General features: G+C 45.5%; 1 protein-coding gene across 2 annotated transcripts in view; it reads right to left on the reverse strand.

Annotated features, from left to right (window-relative positions):
* Positions 1-4,476: 4,476 nt before the first annotated feature.
* Positions 4,477-21,697, reverse strand: part of RD3 (RD3 regulator of GUCY2D) — a 34,119-nt gene continuing 16,898 nt past the window's right edge. For both annotated transcript variants that reach the window (XM_054023308.1, XM_054023309.1), the window contains exons 2-3: positions 18,616-18,936; positions 4,477-6,973 (exon numbers count right to left, since the gene is read on the reverse strand). In XM_054023308.1, the coding sequence (XP_053879283.1) occupies positions 6,676-6,973; positions 18,616-18,917 (600 nt within the window). In that variant the 5' untranslated portion in view covers positions 18,918-18,936 and the 3' untranslated portion in view covers positions 4,477-6,675. The remainder of the gene's footprint in view (positions 6,974-18,615; positions 18,937-21,697) is intronic.

A 21,697-nucleotide genomic window follows, 5' to 3' on the forward strand; every position in this document is an offset into this window, starting at 1 on the left:
CCTGGGGCAGCCCAAGCATTCATTGCCCCTGGCTGGGCTGCCTGGGCCCTGACTGAGTGCTGTATGGCACATCGGCGCCCTGGTTCTGGTTGGGGGCTCTAAGCACGACTACAACGTTAATAACAACACAGGCTAGCGCCCAGGAGCCAATACAACCACAGCAGCGACTTTAATGAGCACTAGGTTAGAGTAAAACCATCAGTTTCCGCTCCTCACTCGCCCATTTTGAGGTGCACCAATTAACACACAGACCTGATTGGAAACAGATTCGTTACGATTTAAATGCTGGGTTACAGCTGTAAACCACTTAGCTTCAGAGAATGTCAGCTCCTTGGCAGTTGTTTAATCCTAGTTCTTTATCTCCTTAAATCTCAACAGCTGCATGCTGCCCCGGTCACTGCTTGTGTGGAAGGGTGGCGAACAGGCACGGCACGTTGGATTTGGGCCTGTTACTGTTCAGTCATTCTCTAGACTTAGTTAGCACTATAAACGTGCATGGCACTTTGCAGGCAGGAAGCCCTGGTCCCTGGCCCGAAGAGACAAAGCCTGGACAAGTGCTGCTAGACGATGGGAGGGCCTGGCATGCAGGGATAAGACCATGTGGCTGGCTGGGTTTGTCCTGCGGGGCTCGTGGTGATTCTGGCTCTATTTTGAATTGCTAGTTTTGTTTGTAGCCTCACATGATGTTTAGGATCACGAGGGGGCTTTGGACGAGAAACGGGAAGGGGAAGTTGTTGTGGGGCTGGGTGGGGGACACACAAATTCTTGAGGTTGGGGGCAGAGAAGAGGAAGGGAAGGAAGGGGCAGCAGCAAGAGCGGAGGCATAACAGACGAGGCGGCCAATGAAATGTGCAGAGGGCCTTGGGAGGCGGGAGCAGGGGGCCAGAAGCAGACACCATTGGCCAGGATGAGAAAAGCCCCAAACTGTTTATGGCTGCTAATAACCAACTCATGCAATAGTCGATGTTTTGCCGAACACTCGTTTCTCCCCCTCCCCAGCCTCCTCTTGTAAAGCGATGCTCACAGTGTGATTGAACCAACTGACAGAGCCCTGGCTTTTTGGACTATACCGAGCCGACGTGCCTAAAATCCCTATGCCCGTCAAAGGGCATCTGCTGTCGCCTACTGGCTCTATGCACATCCTGGCCTGCCCAGCTGTGCAGCTCTTCCTGTGCCCGAAGGGGTGCTGAGTTTGGCCTTAAATGGTCAATGAAACCCGCCTCAAGCAGAGGCAACGTGTGTGTGTGGGGGGGTCATGCAGGGTCACATTCCTCCCTCCCCTGTTTTGCTGCTTGGCTCGTATTGAGTTAAAAGCTTATTTCTTATTTCCGATCTAAATTTGTCTAGCTTCAACTGCCATCCAGTGGCTCATGTTATAGCGGTCTCTGCTCCATTGCCGAGCCCATTGTTAAATATTTGTTCCCCATGTAGGTACTTACAGACTGTGATCAAGTCACCCCTTAACCGTCTCTTTGTTATGCTAAATACATCGAGCTCCTTGCACTATAAGACATGTTGTCTACTTCTTTAAACACTCTCATGTCTCTTCTCTGAACCCTCTCCAATTTGGCACCAGCCTTCTTGAATTGTTGGCACCAGAACTGGACCCAGTATTCTAGTAGCGGTCACCCCAGTGCCAAACACAGAGGTGAAATAAGCTCTCTACTCTGATTCGCGATTTCCCTGTGTACAACATTGTGACAAACAGAAGAGCGTCAAGTATCGGGGGGAAGCCGTGTTCGTCTGTAGCCACAAAAACTACAAGGAGTCCGGTGGCACCTTAAAGACTAACAGATTTATTTGGGCATAAGCTTTCGTGGGTAAAAAACCCACTTCGTCAGATGCAAGAGTCAAGCAGCTCCAAGCTACTGCTGTTAAAGCTCTCAGCTCTACAAAGAAGATGACCTTGCAGATGTATTGTGGGCATTGCTGCCTGAATTTCAGTGGGGCCGGGTACCCCCAGCTCTCATTAGTGTCAGTGGAAAACATTGTGTGTCCATTTCAATGGCCCAAAATCAGGCCCTCTATGATTTTGTGGAAGAAATAGGTGTATGGATGCTGCAAAAGCAACATTTATGGGTCCATGTGCTGACTTGGCTGTTCCCCCATCCCCAGCCAGCACAGCACAGCAAATCTCCTCCAGGGTGGGACTAGGAGGAGCAATGTTTGTGAAATTTGGGGCACGGCTGGATGTTTCTGAGTTAAAACAAGCTGGCCATGTCCTAACTGAGCTCTTTATAGCTGTGACTGTGATGGTGCCAAGAAGGGAGATTGCTATGGGCTTCACGGGAGCCAGGAGCAGGGCACAACAGCCACGCACCCAGGTCCCCTCGTCCTGCCTCTCTTCAGACACGCAGAGGAGGCATCTGAAAGTGGTCTGATGGGCCAGCTCCAGCCCTGCTGTAACCCCATGGTCGGCTAAGCTTATTATTCATGCCAGGGATGAATTTGGCACTTCATTTATTCATTCCTCTCTAAATGGTTGATCTTGCCCCGTGATTGGACTTTCTCCCACACTTTGGCATCTGAGAGTCCGTTGATATCAGAGGCTCAACTGGAAGCCTAAAGAAAATTCTGCAAAAGGTAAGCTGAGTGTTTGTCCTGCTGAAAAGGAAGAGTTGTGTCCTTCTCCGGGAAATAGACACCTTGGTTAGAAAGAAGGAATGGTCTAGTGGCCTGACATTGACCTGGCAGCCAGGTTCTCCTATGCTGTAACCACAGGGCTGACATGGACTCCAGCTGTGGGTTTGAGCAAGGCCTCTGAAACTTTCTGTCCTGTCTCTCAAGGGTGCTGGGAGGACTACCGCTAATGTAAGTCTGTAGTGTACTCCGATGGTGTCGGTACTAATATAGTTTCCTACTACGAGAACGAGCGCATGGCAGACACGTTCTGTGTTGTAATAACAGCTGTATATCAACGCCCCTCTTTGCTCAGAAATCCATCGCATATTGCATTGATACACCCAGTACTAAAGGTGCCAATACAGAACATGCCAGTGCCTACAAATGACTCCAGTGCCATAGGATGCAATCCAAGAGCATTTAATACAATAGGTGGTTTTGCTAATACATACAAAAGTTGATCATAGGTTTTTTTAAGTGTTTGGATTAGTGCTTTTCTGTTAGGTTTTCTTGTTCCCTCTGCAGTGAGTGCACACATACCAGAGAGCTAAGACCAAGTTAATTCTGTCCTCCAAATTTATATCCTAAAACAAACGAATAAACACGCACTATCACATGTAACTACACACAGAGAACACCAAGTCACAAACCAATGATCTGATTGTCAGATTTTCTGCTCTCTCTGACGCCGAGTGGAAGTAGCCCAGCTCAAACTGGATCTCATTTTTGGAAGCCCTGAGTTTCATTAATGCAGCCAGAGCCTTTGTGCTCTCTCTCTCTAGGAGGACCATGCATCTAATAAGAGACCAGAATTTCCAGCACTGTGCAAAAGTGGGCATCTAGCCAGAATACTCAGCCCAGAGTGGTTCACGTAGAGCGGATGTAAGAGCTATTCCAGCACATACTTGGGCAGCTGCTGAAGATTTAGTCCTGGCCTTAGTTTCTGTTGTCCTCCCCCAGCTCTGCTTTTAGCCTGTGATTTGGGCATGTGGCATGCTGATGTAGGAGAACTCTGCCGACTGCCCACAGCACTGCGGGAGCAACATCAGTGGCTTTGGGCATGTGAGTAAGGGTTTGGCAGGCCAGGCCCTGTTCATGCAGAGTAGTCAGGAAGGTGGCCATTGTCCCAAGAGGGCTGCCCATTCCACCTTGGAGTATTGGTGGTTGGCTGAGGTGTTTCTCTCCCCCCTCTCCCCCTTACTTCCTCTGCCTAGTGCTCAAGTGAACACTGCAGCCATATTTGACGCTGTCCCTGTGCCTGTGAGAGAAGAAGGTCTGTGACCCATGCACTCCAAACTGCTCTCTTCCAGCACCCAGTGCGGCGGGTTTCAGATTAGCTGCCCCCTCTCTCAACAGACAGCATGGCAAAGTCATAGTCAGAACTCTGGGAGAGCACAAGAGTTTCCTGAAGCGATGAAAGATGGTTCGAGGGCACAAAAACATCTCTCTTTCTAGTCAGCCACACCATTAATGTTCTAATTCTATGCTGCAGAATTCAGACCTAGCATTGCACCGGGCCAGCCTAGCCCCGTGAACGAGTGGCCCAAAAACAGCCCGTGAAACTCACGCTACAGCTAGCAAAAGCTGCTTTTTATAATATCCACACATGCCCACTCCACCCCCACACCTCCCACCTGAAGCTACGTCCACACTAGGAGCACTTTATCGGTATAGGAATACCAGTCTACTACACCAGCAAAGCTCTCCTAGTACAGGGTTTACCCACTTTACCAACAAAGCTGCACTTTGTACCAATATAGTAACCTCCCCCCACCCCCATGAACGAAACAAGCTAACCCCTCCCCCCCATGAACGAAACAAGCTACGCCCCCTCCCCCATGAATAAAACAAGCTATTCTGGTACTAACGTTATCTCAGTACAAATTATTCCCTAAGAAAAATTCAGGTTTCTGCTTCAATTGTTCCTTTTAAAGCTTGACTAAAGGGCCAAACGTGCCCTTGCTGCATGCAGCCATGACCCTATGGACCTGGCTGAAGCTGGGCCTGTTTTTGCCAATGGTAAATGTGAGCCAAAATTGCTCAATAGCTCGGTGTAGCCCTTCTAATAGGCTAATGGGTGGATTGTTTCCGCAGGACTCATCCATGGAAGGGCCACTGCACACAGGGCCACTCCACTAACCATCCTGCTTCTGAGGCAGTTTTCCTCCCTGCCCTGTGCTCCAGGGGGGTCCTCAGGAGGCAGTCCGTGGTTCTGTATGTGTTTGTACAGGGAGAGGTTGAGCAAAGGGCATGAGCGTTGTCATGGGTCATGGTAAAGCTACCTGAGTGAACATAGCCTGAGACTGCATTACCTTCTCCAGCGTACCCATAGGGTGCTGCCCACCCCAGAGAAGGAGTTCTGGGGCCATGTGCCAGTGTGGGAAACCCCACTGCCAGGGAGTGGGCTGGAGGGCAAACGGAGAGTCCAGCGACACAGGGCCCTTGTGTGAATAAGCTTCACCTCCAGCCAATATCTGGTGCTGAGCAGGTTCTGGGAGTGGGGCAAACCCGCCTTCCATCATGCTGATCTGGGTCAAACTGCCCTAGGCAAAGCTTGCAGGGAGCCTCTTTCCCTTATGTCCTTCCGTAGGAGTTTTCCCACTGGCTGAAGAGCCCCTAGATGTTAAGCGTTAGCACCGATGCAGCATCAGAGACTTTTCAGACAGCAGAGCCAGTCCTCCCACTAGGAGTTCTCCCAAAGGATGGCAGGTTGGGCCCACTCAGAAATCTCCATTGGCATTTTCCTGCATCTTCAAAGGGCCAATTTCAGAACCTCTCTTTTGCTATAGTCTGAGATTTTTTTTCCCCCTTGAAAAGATTTATTGCCTCACTGGCCATCAACCCGTTATATCCAGAAAAGCTCTCTTCTTAATATCCAGGACAAAAAGATTATGAAACGAACCTACATTCTCTCCCTACAGCGGAAATAAATCACGTCAGCAATTTGTTGGAATGACCTCTAACACTCTGGGACATAGAAAAATCCCTATATGTGAATACTGATTTCCTGCCCCCTAGTTATATACTCCAGTAATCTGCTTTCAGACTCAACCTTGCCAGTCATTTCAATGCATCTACTTATTAAATGGAATATGAGCTGTAGCACTTACTGGAATTGCCTGGGTATCTCAATATGAGACAGTTTTGATCCAGTTGGGTTTTAATACTTGGGTTTATAACCTAATCTCTCCTTGCAACAAAAATGAAAATTAAGAGGGACTCGGGGGATTTTAATGGAGCCTCAAATGTGCACACACAGCCTTGTATGCGTGCAGTATCTACATGTGCCGGAGTCCATGTTTGTGCATGCAGACAGCATGTGTCTGCAAAGCTGGTAGTTCGACATCTGACTGACCTGCACATGCAAAAAAGTCTGCATGCATAAAACTGAGCATCCACAATTCTATGCAAAAATCGGCTGCTATTGAAAATGTGACCCTCATTCTAGGAAGTTTGTCATCGATTTTGCATGAAGAGACAGATTATTTTACAATCACACTGAGTGGAAATACGCTGGAATCAGTGTTGAGTTAAGAGGCTTCTCTATAGCACATACATGAATAGAATTTAATGTCTGTCTCAAATAGCTCAATCAGGGACCCTGATTTGGTGGGTCAGATCCTGCAAGCCTCACTGCTGCATGTTCACATGAGGAATCCCATTTAACACAATGGGGCTACAAGTCTCACGTGGTTGAGTGCACTGTGTTTGCAGACACCCAAGTAGAAGGCTGGGAGGGTGGTGGTAATGCACCATGCACCAAACTATTCTCCAATGAGCAGAAACAATAAAACTGAAATAAGAAATGACCATTGACCATCAACTTATTGTAAACCACTAAATTATAGCCAAAGCTAACATGCTAGGTGACAGAGACTATGTGCATCACCATCTGTCACTATAGCCACAGCTCCCAAGAGAGAGACAGACAGAGGCGGACAGAAAGAGAGCGAACTGGGATGCAAGTGAAATAACACATGGCTAGATAATGGTTAACTCATTCTAAAAACCAAACCAGCTCTCTCTCAAATCTCATTCTGGTTATTAATCGAGTCAGTAATCCTTGGCACTCCTAAACTCCGGCATACTCCATACTCTTCTGGTTGGCTCAGTGCCTCGCTCCACGTCCTCTGAAATGGTTTTGATGTTGCTGCTGAATGGGGAAATCCTGGTCCGGGATTTAAATGTCATTAGAGACAGGCTGGTTTTGTGTTTTGTGTTCCACTGCCTCGCAAGCTTCTTGGCCTCGTCTTCCTCTTTGATTTTCTCAGTGGCTTCCTGCAGGACAGAGCGGAAGAGCCGGGCTACTTCTTGTACCTCTGGCTCGTATTCAGCAATAAGTTGCCGGAATCTGAAAAAGTACAAGCAATGGCCAACTTTAATTTTTAAAAAGCTGAGCATTAGTCCAGAGTTCGATATAGAAATTCAATTCCCATTGGGAATGGGTTTGAGCACTTTAATTTGGGGGTATTTCATCAGCTCATAACGTATGATAAGACAGTTGTTAGTCCAGTACCAATTTGGTACAGCACTGGTCTGTGCTGCAAATCAGAGTGTATTTATAATAATAATGCTCCTATGGTACCTTTTCAGGGAGGCTCTCAGAGCAGTTTACAGGCACTAATGAATTTAGCCTCACTACAATACTGGCGGCTAGAGAGACAGTATTATTTCATTTGAGAGGTAGGAAAGCTGAGGCACTGAGAAGCAGAGTGACTTACCTAAGGTCACACAGTGAATCAGTGGCAGAACTAGGTGTAGAGCCCATGACTCCTGACTCCCAGTCATGTGGTCTAACCACTAGGCTGTGTTCCCACCTGCACCTGGAGAGCATGTAGTTCCACTCACCCGACTCTCATACTGGTAGCATCTATATTCTAGTTCTAGTTAAATGCTAGTGGATTACACCCATGAACAGACAGCCATAACTGTTTAATGCTGAGAACTGCATATATTTAATAAAACCAAAACTATATGATGCTTGTAAAGCATTGTAGATTCTTCTATAGAATTTAATAGTGATGAAAGCCATAGGTTTCTATAGAAATGAAATCTGATGCTGCAGGAATTGTCCTAAAAACCTGAAGAATGAAGTTCTTTCTATAGGTTTTTTGAACCATCCTATGGAATGTACTAGGAAATTACATCTCTGCAATAGCATTGGATAGTTTCATTTAAAATCCTACGGCAAGATTATCATTCCCTTGTATTCCAAAGGACTTTTCCACATGGGATGAAGTAAATCCTTGTGTAAATTCTAACTGTTTGGCCTCTACTGTGCAAGAATATCATCGTGAAGCACGATTGTACTGGTGAATGGCACTGAATGCGTGTTTTAACACTAGTTTTACACAGCCAAACATCTCAATGTGCTTCACTTCCTATGGTAGCACAGTAAACATATCTGAGCATTGCCCAGTGCTGCCTGGCGCTGAGTGCACTCAGCTCCAATGAAAGCTAATGGGAGTTCAAAGTCCTGAGCACCTGCCAAGACTGAGCCTATAGTCTCTGATCCAAAGCCCATTGCAGTCAATGGAAGATCTCCCACTGACTTCAATGACTTTGGAACAGTTCCTTAATGCAATAAACAAAGCCCTTATGGACTTTGACTATCGGAGGCACAGAGAACCCCTGAACACTCCCAGTTGGACTGAGAGAGTCTGATTCCATCAACCCATACTGACATGAGTGTTCAGGATGCATGTAAGCTGCACATGCTTTTACCGTTTAAAATAATAGGCCGACCGACTCAGATGCAGGGACTGAACAAGTGGGGGAAGGGGCGATGCTTACGGGTTAATATGTAAAGATGTTAATTGACAGAGACAATGTTGCTGGCACATTGGCAAAGTGTTGCTTTTAAGCAGTGCCCTTAGGCTGTGTTCTTGGCTCTTTGCTAGGTCCAGCTAGCAAATGGATTTACTTTATTCCCTCCCTTATAGTCAGAAACTTCCAGAGATGGAACTATCCAAAAATGAGGTCTTTTCAACACCAATGAAGTAGCCTCAGCATGTAGGAAAAGTGCCCTCAAGAGATCTTTCACTCCACAGGAATGAATTTGATGATACATTCTTGTGTTAGTACTCAGAACTCAGATTAGTACAACTGAAATCATTTTCTAAATCAAATTAATTTTCACCATCCTGACTATCTGTTGGACAGCGTGGCCAACAAGACTGGGATGGTCAGTTTCACTTCTGTGTTTTCATGAACAACAGAAGTCTACAGCATTTGAATAGGAGCATGTTTCAATGAACACAAACAACCCCAAAGCCTGTTTCACTGCCGTTTAAAAAAAGATTGAAATAATTTCTCTGAGGTTTCGTTCTTTTTAAACAAAATGTGAATGTAGATTTAGCCACTTGACTCTGCCCATTAAAATGTCACCACATTAGGGGCACATAAATGCAGCAAAAGGAATTGCCAAGTGTGATGCATGGCTAGAAAGGGTTAAACATCCTGCAAAATAAATAACCCTCAAAAGACATGTGGGGAGATAATATTTGTGTTTTTGTGTATTTACATATGTACGAGTAGTGTGGACAATGTAACCAACAGTCCTGTGCTGGATTCTGTGCTGGATTCTGATAGCTCAGAGATCAAAAGAACATCCTAGAATTTAAATGAATTGTGAACCCGGGATATCTCAGTATTCATCTCTCTTTGAAATGTCCTGGGAAGGGTGAAGGAACAAGCATATGGCCTTATGTTAATTCTATAGCTAAGTACCGGTGATGGACCTCCTTCAAAGTCCTGCTGAACACCTTCTGAATTCCAACTTGTCAAAAGACATGAAATTGTATAAAAGATCCTGGGGTCCTGATTCTGCCATCTCAGCTCTGCTTGGGCTTCATTGGGGGAAGTTTGAGTTGCACGACTGAGGTCCTAGTTATGCTGGTACACCCTGAATATGAGATTTGGACATTGCTATAACCCAGGGGTAGGCAACCTATGGCACGCGTGCCAAAGGTGGCACGCGAGCTGATTTTCAGTGGCACTCACAGTGCCGGGTCCTGGCCACCAGTCCCGGGGACTCTGCATTTTAATTTAAGTTTAAATGAAGCTTCTTAAACATTTTTAAAACCTTGTTTACTTTATATACAACAATAGTTTAGTTATATAATATAGACCTATAGAAAGAGACCTTCTAAAAACATTAAAATGTGTTACTGGCACGCGAAACCTTAAATGAGAGTGAATAAATGAAGACTCGGCACACCACTTCTGAAAGGTTGCCGACCCCGGCTATAACCTATGAACTATTTTGGAAAGAACTCTCTGCAACTACAAAGCTCACCATCTATGCTATGAATCTGAACCTCAGTGGACTGAACTCATGTCTGTAAGTATATTGATCTTTTAACCATACTCACGCTGTTGTTTTTAAATACATTTTAGTTTAGTTAATAAGAATTAGCTGTAGCGTGTATTTGGGTAAGATCTGTAATATTCAATAACCTGGGAGATAATGTGTCCAATCCTTTGGGAGTGGTAGAACCTTTTCTTTTATATGATGAAATAAGATTTACAGAAATTTTCATCATATTTGACATGGAGGCCTGAGGCTGGATCACTTTAAGGGAACTGTGTTGTTTGGAGTTCTGAGTAACAGGTAAGGTGATAAAGAAGCTGTTTTATGCTGGTTTGGTAAATCTAAGTATTGGAATATCCACCAGCTTTATGGGGACTGTCTGCCTCATTCTTTGCAGTTCACCCTAATTGAGTGCCTATAGCTGGCCCCCGCTGGGACTCCGGTCACACCAAGTAAGGGATGTTCCTAGATATAAGGTGCAAAATATATATGTGGAACAAAGAAGGAACTATTTCTCAGGAGGAAGAGTGGGCAGGTTATCATAGGCTCAAGGCAAGAGCCAGCTCACACTCCAGCTGAGGTTTACATGTCTATTTGTGCTGCTGCTGGACAAAAATATATATTAACCATGGCAACTTGTGCATCACAGGAGAGACTGTGTTTCCTAAGACAAATCAACTTATTGTTATTTTTAACAGAGTAAATATATGACAGCAAACTTTTTTCATCCATAAGCCACTTTTGTGAACAGCTAGTTATTGCAAAACTTTTATTTTTCTGTAATTTTTCCATTTTTTTAAAAAAAGTATTGACTATCCCAGTCTCAGATCGTTTCCTCCTCTCCTCCAATTTAATTTTGTTGCTTTTTGGCTTCTTAGGGTATGTCCAGACTACCCGCCGTATCGGCGGGTAGCGATCGATTTATCGGGGATCGATATATCACGTCTCGTTAAGACGCGATATGTCGATCCCCGAACGCACTCCCCGTCGACTCTGGAACTCCACTGGAGCAAGAGGCGGTAGCGGAGTTGACGGGGGAGCCGCGGCCGTCGATCCCACGCCGTGAGGACCCAATGTAAATCGATCTAAGATACTTCGACTTCAGCTATGCTGTTCACGTAGCTGAAGTTGCGTATCTTAGATCGATTCCCCCCTCCCTTAGGATGAGTCAAGATGGATATCATCTTACTTCTGTGCTTTCTTACAGTAAGATAAGAGTCCTTAGTCTTTACTCAGGCAAAACTCTGTAGGAGTGTTTCTTGAGTAAGCACTGCAGGATTGGGCCTGAAGTTTGTCACTTGTTGAGGGATCCCTCATGTGACTGGTGTGTAATCAATAAATCGTGTGCAGGGTGGTGGTTTCCCACATCAGGTCCTGTTTCTCATATTTCAACGTCTAGAATGGGTTTGTGCATCTTTTTCTCCTGTACCTTTCCCCTTCTTCAGCACTAATGATAGACATGTTCTTCTGAGCATATAGTAATTGTACAAACATCAAATTATGACTGTTTCCAACCCAAGAAGGAAGGATGAGGAGGGAGTCAGAACATTCCACTCACTGAACACTACTGCCCATCATCTAGGACTTTGCCAAGGGAAGTAATGCTTAGCTGGCATATGCTTAACAAACTGCCTCCCTGGTAAGAAATCTGCATGGCTCCCCAGTCATATTAACTGGATGCTGCAGGGGAGGAACCATCACCAACAACAGAGGGATGAGTTGTCAGACAAATACTGTCTCATGCCAAGAAAGAACCAGAGACACTTGCTACAGAGGTTGCTCAGAGCAGAGTGTTTAATCACAAAATCAGGGTCACTATGTTTTCCCCCTAAAATGTTTGGGTTCTCTTACATACCAAAACAAGCACACAGAATCATAGGACTGAAAGGGCCCTCGAGAGGTCATCTAGTCCAGTCCCCTGCACTCCTGGCAGAACTAAGTATTATCTAGACCATCCCTGACTGGTGTTTGTCTAACGTGCTCTTAAAAATCTCCAATGATGGCGATTCCACAACCTCCCTAGGCAATTTATTCCAGTGTTTAACTGCCTTGAAAGTTAGAAAGTTTTTTCTAATGTCCAACCTAAATCGCCCTTGCTACAATTGAAGCCCATTGCTTCTTGTCCTATCCTCAGAGGTTAAGGAGAACAATTTTTCTCCCTCCTCCTTGTAACACTCTTTTATGTACTTAAAAACTGTTATGTCCCCTCTCAATCTTCTCTTCTCCAGACTAAACAAACATAATTTTTCAATCTTCCCTCAAAGGTCATGTTTTCTAGACCTTTAATCATTTTTGTTGCTCTTCTCTGGCCTTTCTCCAATTTGTCCACATCTTTCCTGAAATGTGGTGCCCAGAATTAGACACAGTACTCCAGTTGAGGCCTAATCAGTGCAGAGTAGACTGGAAGAATTACTTCTCGTGTCTTGCTTACCTGCTAATACATTCCAGAATGTTGCAAAAAAAGTAAACATCTGTGTTACACTGTTGACTCATATTTAGTTTCTAATCCACTACAACCTTAAGATCCCGTTCTGCAGTACTCCTTCCTAGGCAGTCATTTCCCAATTTATATGTGTGCAACTAATTGTTCCTTCCTAAGTGGACTGTTACTTATCACCTTATTGTCTTCTAGATGTTTGCAAATTGATTACTTAATTATTTGCTCCATTATCTTTCCGGGTAATGAAGTTAACATGACTGGTCTGTAATTCCCCAGGTTGTCCTTATTTACCCTTTTATAGATTGGCACTATATTTGCCCTTTTTGAATACTCTGCAATCTCTCCCGTCTTCCATGACTTTTCAAAGGTAATCACTAAGGGCTCAGATATCTCCTCAGTCAGCATCCCTGATGCCATTCAGAATTGCCCTCGGTGCATTCCTGAATCTTTTCTCAGATATGGAGACCATCATATACTAAGCATTTCCATGCCAGTATTAGTCAGATTAGCAGGAGTATCAGTCAAAGTGTGGAATGCAATATTGACTGATCCAGCAGTACTGGCTTCAGTGTAAAAGGTGTGACACAGAAGTGGTGGTAATACTATTCACAAGGCACAGAGATTAGTATCCATCAATTCCAGTGTCTATTGTTACACTAAGGGTAGGTCTATACTTACCTCCGGGTCCGGCAGTAAGCAATTGATCTTCTGGGATTGATTTATCGCGTCTTGTCTAGACGCGATAAATCGATCCCGGAAGTGCTTGCTGTCGACGCAGGTACTCCTGCTCGGCGAGAGGAGTACGCGGCATCGATGGGGGAGCCTGCCTGCCACGTCTGGACCCGAGGTAAGTTTGAACTAAGGTACTTGGACTTCAGCTATATTATTCACGTAGCTGAAGTTGCGTATCTTAGTTCGAAGTGGGGGGTTAGTGTGGACCAGGCCTAGGACACAGATTTCTTACATGCAGTTGTTCAGTGGAATCAGGGTCACCATTCTTCTAGGCTGGATTAACACCCTAGCGTTCTGTCAGAGAATAATTTCAAAGCAGACAATCCTTTCTGATTAGCAAAGCCCCTCGTGCTGAATAGGTAACAGCATTTTCTTACTCATCAGAAGATTACATCTTTATTTACAAAGCATAATTTGTGAACAAAGCTATTCTTTAAAATATCTGAGGTTAAAAGTGGTTTCTTAGGACAGGGAACTGTCCAGTGGAAGTTGGTGTTAATTCAGGTTGTGCTGTACGCCAGCCCATTTTCTGAGCAATGCTCTAACCATGCCTGTTTATGTTCTTTCTAGGACCCCAATTCAGAAACACACTTAAGCATGAATGAGGCTTCACTTTAAGTATATGTTTTGGTGGGATTTAAGAACTTCTTATAGTTATGCAGATGCTTAAGTGCTTTGCTGAAGTGGAGCTATATGTTATTTGAATTGCTTAAATAAACTATTAACTGCTAAATGCTGGTGATAAGCCGCTAGTTGATTCCCAAATTTATTTTGTTAAACAACATTTTGGTTATACTTTGCAGCAATAAACAGACTCATAGACTCATAGACATTAAGGTCAGAAGGGACCATTATGATCATCTGGTCTGACCCCCTGCATGCTGCAGGCCGCAAGACCCTTCCCTGGACCCTACCGTTGAAGTCCCCAATCCTGTGTTTTAGTGACTTCAATCGGCTGGGACCCTCCTGCTAGTGATCCCTGCCCCATGCTGCGGAGGAAGGCGAAAAACCTCCAGAGGCTCAGCCAATCTACCCTGGAGGAAAATTCCTTCCCGACCCCAAATATGGCGATCAGTAATACCCCGAGCATATAGGCAAGAGTCTCTAGCCTGACCCTTGTTGGCCATTATGCTGTTCATGTACCATTGCTTGGTTTTCCTTGGCTACTATGTTTTATCATTAAACCATTCCCTCCATAAACTTATCCAACTTAATCTTAAAACCAGACAGGTCTGTCGCCCCCACCGTTTCCCTCGGAAGGCCGTTCCAATATTTCACCCCTCTGATGGTCAGAAACCTTCGTCTAATTTCAAGCCTAAACTTCCCCCCGGCCAGTTTGTATCCATTCGTTCTCGTGTCCACATTAGTACTAAACTGGAATAATTCCTCTCCCTCCCTTGTATTAACCCCTCTGATATATTTAAAGATAGCAATCATATCCCCCCTCAGCCTTCGCTTTGTCAGACTAAACAACCCAAGCTCCTCTAATCTCTTTTCATACGACAGGTTTTCCATTCCTCTGATCATCTTAGTCGCCCTTCTCTGCACCCGTTCCAGTTTGAGTTCATCTTTTTTAAACATTGGAGACCAGAACTGCACACAGTACTCCAAATGAGGTCTCACCAGCGCCTTATACAACGGAAGCAGGATCTCCCTATCTCTACTAGATATACCTCACCTAATACATCCCAAGACCGCATTGGCTTTTTTCACCGCCACGTCACATTGCCGACTCATAGTCATCCTGCGGTCCACAAGGACCCCTAGGTCCTTCTCCTCTTCCGTTACTTCTAACCAATGCGTCCCCATCTTGTAACTAAAATTGTTATTATTCGTCCCCAAGTGCATCACCTTACAGCTTTACTGTAGAAAATTATTTAACGTTCAAAAGATTGCATTGTTCACACCAACCCCCACCCTCCAAACAAATCAGCTTTGCAGCTAAGCCGGTAAACTGTAAGCAAATAAACTTTTGATCTCAGTAATTTGTTTCTCATTCAATGTCAGGTAAACTATAAAATCTGCTTCCTTTTTTATAGTCCTTACTAAATTATAACCCTTAATAACCTGTGGTATTAATGATACCTTAGTTTAGTAAAATCTGATTTGCTCTTAAGTATGCAATTTTTTACATTTCTCTCCATCTTGGACAAGGTAAACAGAGTGGGTAGTTTCACTTTTGTTTCTAGTCAGTTTCACTTTCGGCAGGAGATGAGCCAAACAGGCAGTGATCAGATCTGGATTAGGGGTAGGTTTGAAGTTCAAGAGCAGTGAAATCCAACAAACTGTTCTTGCACAATCTCAGATCCAACTGTAGAAATCTTGTGAGATCAACTATGCTCCTGAAAATTTCACCATTGTGGGATGTATCTAAACTGGATCAATCAGTCCATCTAGGCTGTCAGCATTTCTAATATGCCTATCACTCTAGCATCTGGGTACTAGGATCGAAATCATAGACCCAGTGCAGTCAATGGCAAAACCCCCATTGACTTCACTGAGGCCAAAGATTTCAACCTAGATATATAAAACAGGTGTCTTTTGGTTTTGAATTCAACACAGAGCAAAACTGAATGAGTTTTAGGTTTATGTTGGCAGGAGATGAATCAGAATCCCTTGGAATTTGATGGAAACGATAGTTGAATTTAAGGTTTCATTTTGGGCCTATTTCTAGATCCCTCTTGAATTTGAAAAGGAAAAAATCCACCAGAGAAACATATCTACTTGTGTTAGGTTGTGCAAATGCTCATTTTGTACAATACCTACATTCTAGGCCAGTTTGACCTGACAATCTCAATTTAAAAACTTTAATATCTAAAGAGAGTGAATTTGCAGACATATATCTAATATCTAGCAAAAGCTCCTGGTTGCTTTTGCTAGATATCAGTCAAATGATGACTGGGGTGCTCATATGAAAATCACCTGGGTCTTTTGGAGGAGCACATGGCATTGCTGACAAAAGCTATCGGATGTTTTTTCTTACTATGACTCTTAATTTAGCAATTCATTCACATTATCAAAGGAAGAGACCTGCCCAACAATAGCAAATACAATGAACAGAATGAACCCTGTAATTTTATGACATAGCCCCTAACAATGGAGTCTGACTATTATAATCAACTTGCTGAGTATCAAAAAGGGACAGTGGCCCTTCAAATGCCTGAACTGGAAGGAAAAGCTATTGTGCAATCCCGATGAACCTTTTATCTGCACTTCACTGGAACACGTTATGCAGAATTGTATGCTGTCTCGCTCAAAGGCTCCTCTTCTAAGCTACAACTGTTTGTGCAGCCTCTGACTTTCCAATGACAAGTTGTGGGTCTTTTTAAATGCAAGATGATTATTTTACAAGCAGTTGTGTTTAAACTAATGGTGATCTTTATACTTATAGCATGACAGAATGTTATGGGATGCTCTCTATTTTTGAGAGAGAGAGGAAGGATTGAGAGTGAGATGGCCTGAGATTAAGTCACTGGACTCTGGAGCTCTGAGCTGAATTCCCAGCTCTGCCAAAGATATCTTGTGTGATCTTGGGCAAGTCATTTAATGTCCCCAAGTTTCTGTCCCCCATTTGTAAAATGGGGATAATACATCCTTTGCCTGTCTCGTCTAATAGTTTGTAAGCTCTTTAGGAGAGGGAGTATCTCTGGCTCTGTGCACGTACAGTGTCTAGCACAATGGGCCTTGGCCGGCACCTCTAGGTGATACTGTAATACAATTAATGATGATGATGATGGATCCTTTTTAATAAGGAAGGTTATGTCCTATTGTCCTTAGTCACAACTGCTTCACAAACACAGCCAACTAGTACTAGGGAGCAGATGTATTTACTGCAATGTAGGGCCAAGTCCTGAACAATGCTGAGCACCTGCAGGAGCCACAGAAGTCAATGGAAGATGCAAATGCTCAGCTCCTCTTGTGATCTGACCCAGGGAGAAAATGAACTGTGCTGTACGTCAGATTGATTTGGGGCTTATACATTAGAAGATGGGAGCCTCAAGTTTCGCCAGTAACCACCCACTGCCATCACAGGAAGCCAGTCTCATGGGATACGCCCATCTGCCAGAGGATCCTTGCTCAGTCCTCCAGAGGCAGGGGAAAAGAGCTCAGGTTCCGTTCCTTCCTGTGTGGTTTATAATGGGTTCTGTGTTCTGATTGTGAATGAGTGCATGGCCAGTGCTGTTTTGAACTGTTCTGCTTTCAGATGAATAATACTGGTAAAACCCTGCAGGGACCAATTTGGCCATTTTGGTTTAAACCATCAGTAAATCCTAGACTCTGCCATCACCTGGGAGCCCTGCAAGGGAACAGAGGAGCCTCTGACAGTCTCCCCATCCCATCCCACAGGAATGAATCAACTCCCCCACCGGGGGAAGAGGAGCGCCTTTCCCAGTCTCCTTGCATTTGCAGGAAGGATCCGTGCACGGGCAGCAGCAGAAGGGCCCCAGGGTGTGCTGTGGCTCACTTCCCTGCATTGTTGGCACTGGTGGCCAGAGAGAGGGAAACAGGAGACCATTAGTCCCGTTGGGATATACGTTCAGTGCTTGTAAAAAGGTATAAGCTCCCCCCCGCCAATCTTTTGTTTCCTAATCAAAACAATGGGAAATGTATCTTAAAAAAACAAAAAGAAAGGGAGAGAGGCTCAGGGCCTGATTCTCCTCTCACTTGAATCAGTTTTACTCCAGGGAAAGTGCACTACTCACTGGAGTCACTCCTGATTACACCAGGCTCGCTGCATTAACTTCAGTGCAGACCCCATCTTTAATATCAAATGTAAATAATACTCTCTCTACTCGAGGTTGACTCAACAGTGAGCAGAGCTTCCCCCAGCCAGTGTCTGGGCAGACTATGTGCATCTTACAGGTCTCAAACAAACCCTCGTGGTCCCTCCATAGTAACTCTACAAAGTAAGCCAAAATGGAGCATTTGCTGGTCAAAACACGAGGAGCTCGTTCTCAGCCTCTCTCAGCCGGAAGTTGCTTTTTGCATCTCTTCTTTGCAGCAGGAAATACTTTCATCTCTCACCCCTGTATTAACAAACTTTGACCCTATACTATTAGATCTTTGTTCCCATAACCTCCCAGTCTACTTCCACTTGACCCATTCTGCTTCCATTTAAAATTATCAGCTGTAGTAAATGGCAATAAATATCAGTGTGATCGTACATGTAGTGTTGCTTTCTGATTGTGAATTTGAGGTTCTCGTTATAACAAATAATGAATAATACTTAATACTTCTGTAGCACCTTTCATCTGAGGTATCCGAAAGCACCAAACATTAATTGACTCTCATACCAACAGTGCAAGGCAAGTATGATTATACCTGTTTTACATATGGGGAAAATGAGGCACAACGGTTATTTGGCCAGTGGTCATACAGTGAGTCACTGTCACAGCCTGCATTGAAACACAGGTATGCCAACTCCCAGTCCTGTGTTCTAACCACTAGGAAATCTGCCTCACTGCGTGGGATGCGCAGCAGTCCTGTGTCTACAAAGCCTCCATTATACCTGAGTAGGACTGGCCCACAGTAGGAGGGATGTATTTTGGTGCACATGTCCTCCAGCTGCAGCCGCTCCCCTGGGCTGATGTCATAGCTGTGCTTAGGCTTTGGGTAGCTAACCAGCCAGCCGTAGTCCACGCCCGTCTTTATCTTGCGATATTCATTCTCTCTCTCTCGTTGCTGTTTCTCTGCCTGCTTGATCTGCCAGCCTAGTTCCATCATTAGTGTCTCCACCACCATCTCTGTGGGGCTCCTTTGGGAAATCCGGCTCGGTGGCTCATTCCACCTGAACCAGGAAGCCAGCGACATGCTTGCCCAGTTCTTTTACCTGTAAAGAAAAAACACATTATTGTTAATGCGTTCACTGCAGACGCTGCATCTCTCCAATTTGCGGTGCTGGATTTTCCAGAGCTCAGCACCCAGCACCTCCCCACCTAGACCAGTAAGTGCTGCTGGGTACTGAGCACTTTTGAAAAATCTCATCAATAGAGGCCCAGTTGTGCTTGGCCTTTGTGCAGGTTTGCAGGGGGAGAAGGAAGGTGCAAGGAGACACTGCCTCCCCCCCACACACACACTATGCCCAGGCATTAAAGGGCCAGCGGGTCACAATCACAGCATCTGAGCTTAGAAGAGCACAGTGCCTGCTGCTCTATTCATTTAACCATGGGGAAGAATAATGCACTAAAGGGAACAGAGGCAGGGTCAAAGCCTGAGCAGCTTCCCCTGCCAAACCCCTGCATATTTGAGAGCTGAGAGAGGGACTGTAGGACAATCCTTCCCAAACTCTCTGTGGGACAGAGTGGCTCCACGCCATCCGCAACCCACAGCTGGGCCCTGAATGTTCCTGCAGTTATCTTCCAGTAGCAATGGAGCTCTCAGGAGTTGATCAGGTATTGGGGGCAGCTTCACTGGTGCTGATGGAAAGTGGTGTGAATTACAATGATATCTCACATGTGACCAACCAAGGATCTGAGGATAGGAAAGTGCGTATGATCATCTCCATTTTACAGATGGGGAAACTGAGGCACACAAAGGCAAAAAGACTTGTCCAAGGTCATAGATTAAAGCTGGGACTCTCCTGTATGTACACATACACACACTCTCTCTCTCTCTCTCTCATGTTTTTAACACCATAACCATCACTATGGTTCCTTCCTACCATTCACACCTTTCTGTTCCAGTAAAAGTCTCCACCCCAGGAGGAATTCACACCAAAGGAGGACAAGCTGTGTTACCGCCACCATCCTCCCTTGGAGCTTCCACTGGCAGAGGTAGCTCCAGTTTGCAGCCAGGGGTCCCGAGTCCTGCCAGCAGACTGAGGCAGTGTGCCGAATCAGCACATCCTGCGCTCACTCTGGCTACACTCCCTTCTCAGCCACATCCTGCTAATGAACACAGCATATTATTGTATCTGATGACATATCTTAGTGCCCTGGTCATAAGGAATTCCTCCTAGTTAATGGCAGTGAAGTGTGGGCCAGTAGTTAGCAGACAGCTGGTCCTCCGGGCGGCCCTGTTGGACACTGAGTCGCTGCCTGGCCTTGGGCAAGTCATTTATACAAACCAAGGCACACAAAGGTTATCTGTAAAATGGTAACAATGATACTGACCTGCCCCACAGGAGCTTTGTGAGAGCTGATAAAATTGGGGGCAGGGGTCACATACTCCACAGCTTCTGTCAGCTGAGTTCATTGCATGCACCAGAGGCTCCTTGCATCTCTCCATTCCCTCCACAAGTTCTCCATGTGCTACCCTTCCACCCCCCCCCTCTATTCAGCTATTCCTTGCACCCCACCACCACCAGGGGTTCTTTGTGCCCCCTGACTGATCCCTTCCCCCATACCAGGGTGTCCCATTCTTCCCCCCCCCCCCCGCCCCCAACCCCATGCCAGGGGCTTTGCATGTGTCTTCTTTCCTAGAGGGTTGCATACTTCATTGCATATGTTGCTTAGGTAGGCAGAGCTGTATTCCTCCCATTCCACTCCCCCTCCCCTGCCAACGCTCACTCCCCTCCAGGTCCCTGCTTCCCCCCCCCATTCCCAAGCCTTAGAGGAAGCATTTTTAGTGGTGGAAGCAGGGTCCGAGAAGTAGGCAGGCCACTCATTCAGTATTAAACTGAACAGTCATTTGCTTTTCCAGGGTTTGCCCCCCATCAGGTACTCAGACAAAACTGCATGTGGTTTTGTCCAGTATTGGATGGGGGATGCCCTTTTGAAGAGAATATTGCTCTGCACAGGTCACGCTGGCGGAGGCAGAGCTACATGCTTTTAAAAAAATGGCACCTCCTGCGTGGCATGACCTTACACACACTGCACATTTGATGTCACACCAACAGGGGCAGGCCCACACCATTCCCAGAAGTACTGGAATGCCCAGTGTTCCAGGAATGTGTGAATGGCCACCCTACCCAGAGGGGATTGGGGTGGGAGGGAGGAGGGACCATTACAGCTCAACTATGTAAGCAATGAAGTGTATCCCCCCTTCATGGGGCTGGCCTGTTTCCTGCCTGTGCAGGGGCAGAACTGTGTGGGGTGTCATGTAATGCCCTGAGAGCAGTGCAGCGAGGAGAAGCCACTCGCATGCAGGAATGGGGTTGGACTGTGTCTGTCTCTTTGACATTCCTACAAACGTTTTTTCAAGTTTTCTGATTGTCACCAAAATCAAGCGGATTCTGCCCATTGATGCCTAGCACATTCCGTGAAGTTCTGGAATTCACTGGATGCAGCCTTCAAAAGTTATTGTGCTGCATACAGACAAACAGAGAAATGCCATCAAGTTGTGTTTAGGGCCTCGCTTTGCTTGGCCAAAAACATCTGTGAAATTCTTTGAGATCCTCAATTGAAAAGAACTGGAGGGACAATTTTTTGTCAGTAACGATGGGGTGAAGAACGAGCGTGCAGGTGCAGATTAGATCTAGGCTCAGCTCTAGGGCCTGGATTTGAGGCTGAATCCTGCTTTTGGGCTCAATGGTACTAAAGTCCTATGAGCTGCCTTCATAAGATTTCAGCACCAAGTAGTAGAAGCCTCACAAGATCAGTTGATCCCACAAAAGTTCCATCTTCCTGATTGCTGTTTAAGGAACTCAGGTA

The sequence above is a fragment of the Malaclemys terrapin genome, chromosome 3 (assembly GCF_027887155.1).
Source record: "Malaclemys terrapin pileata isolate rMalTer1 chromosome 3, rMalTer1.hap1, whole genome shotgun sequence".
Lineage (NCBI taxonomy): Eukaryota > Metazoa > Chordata > Testudines > Emydidae > Malaclemys > Malaclemys terrapin.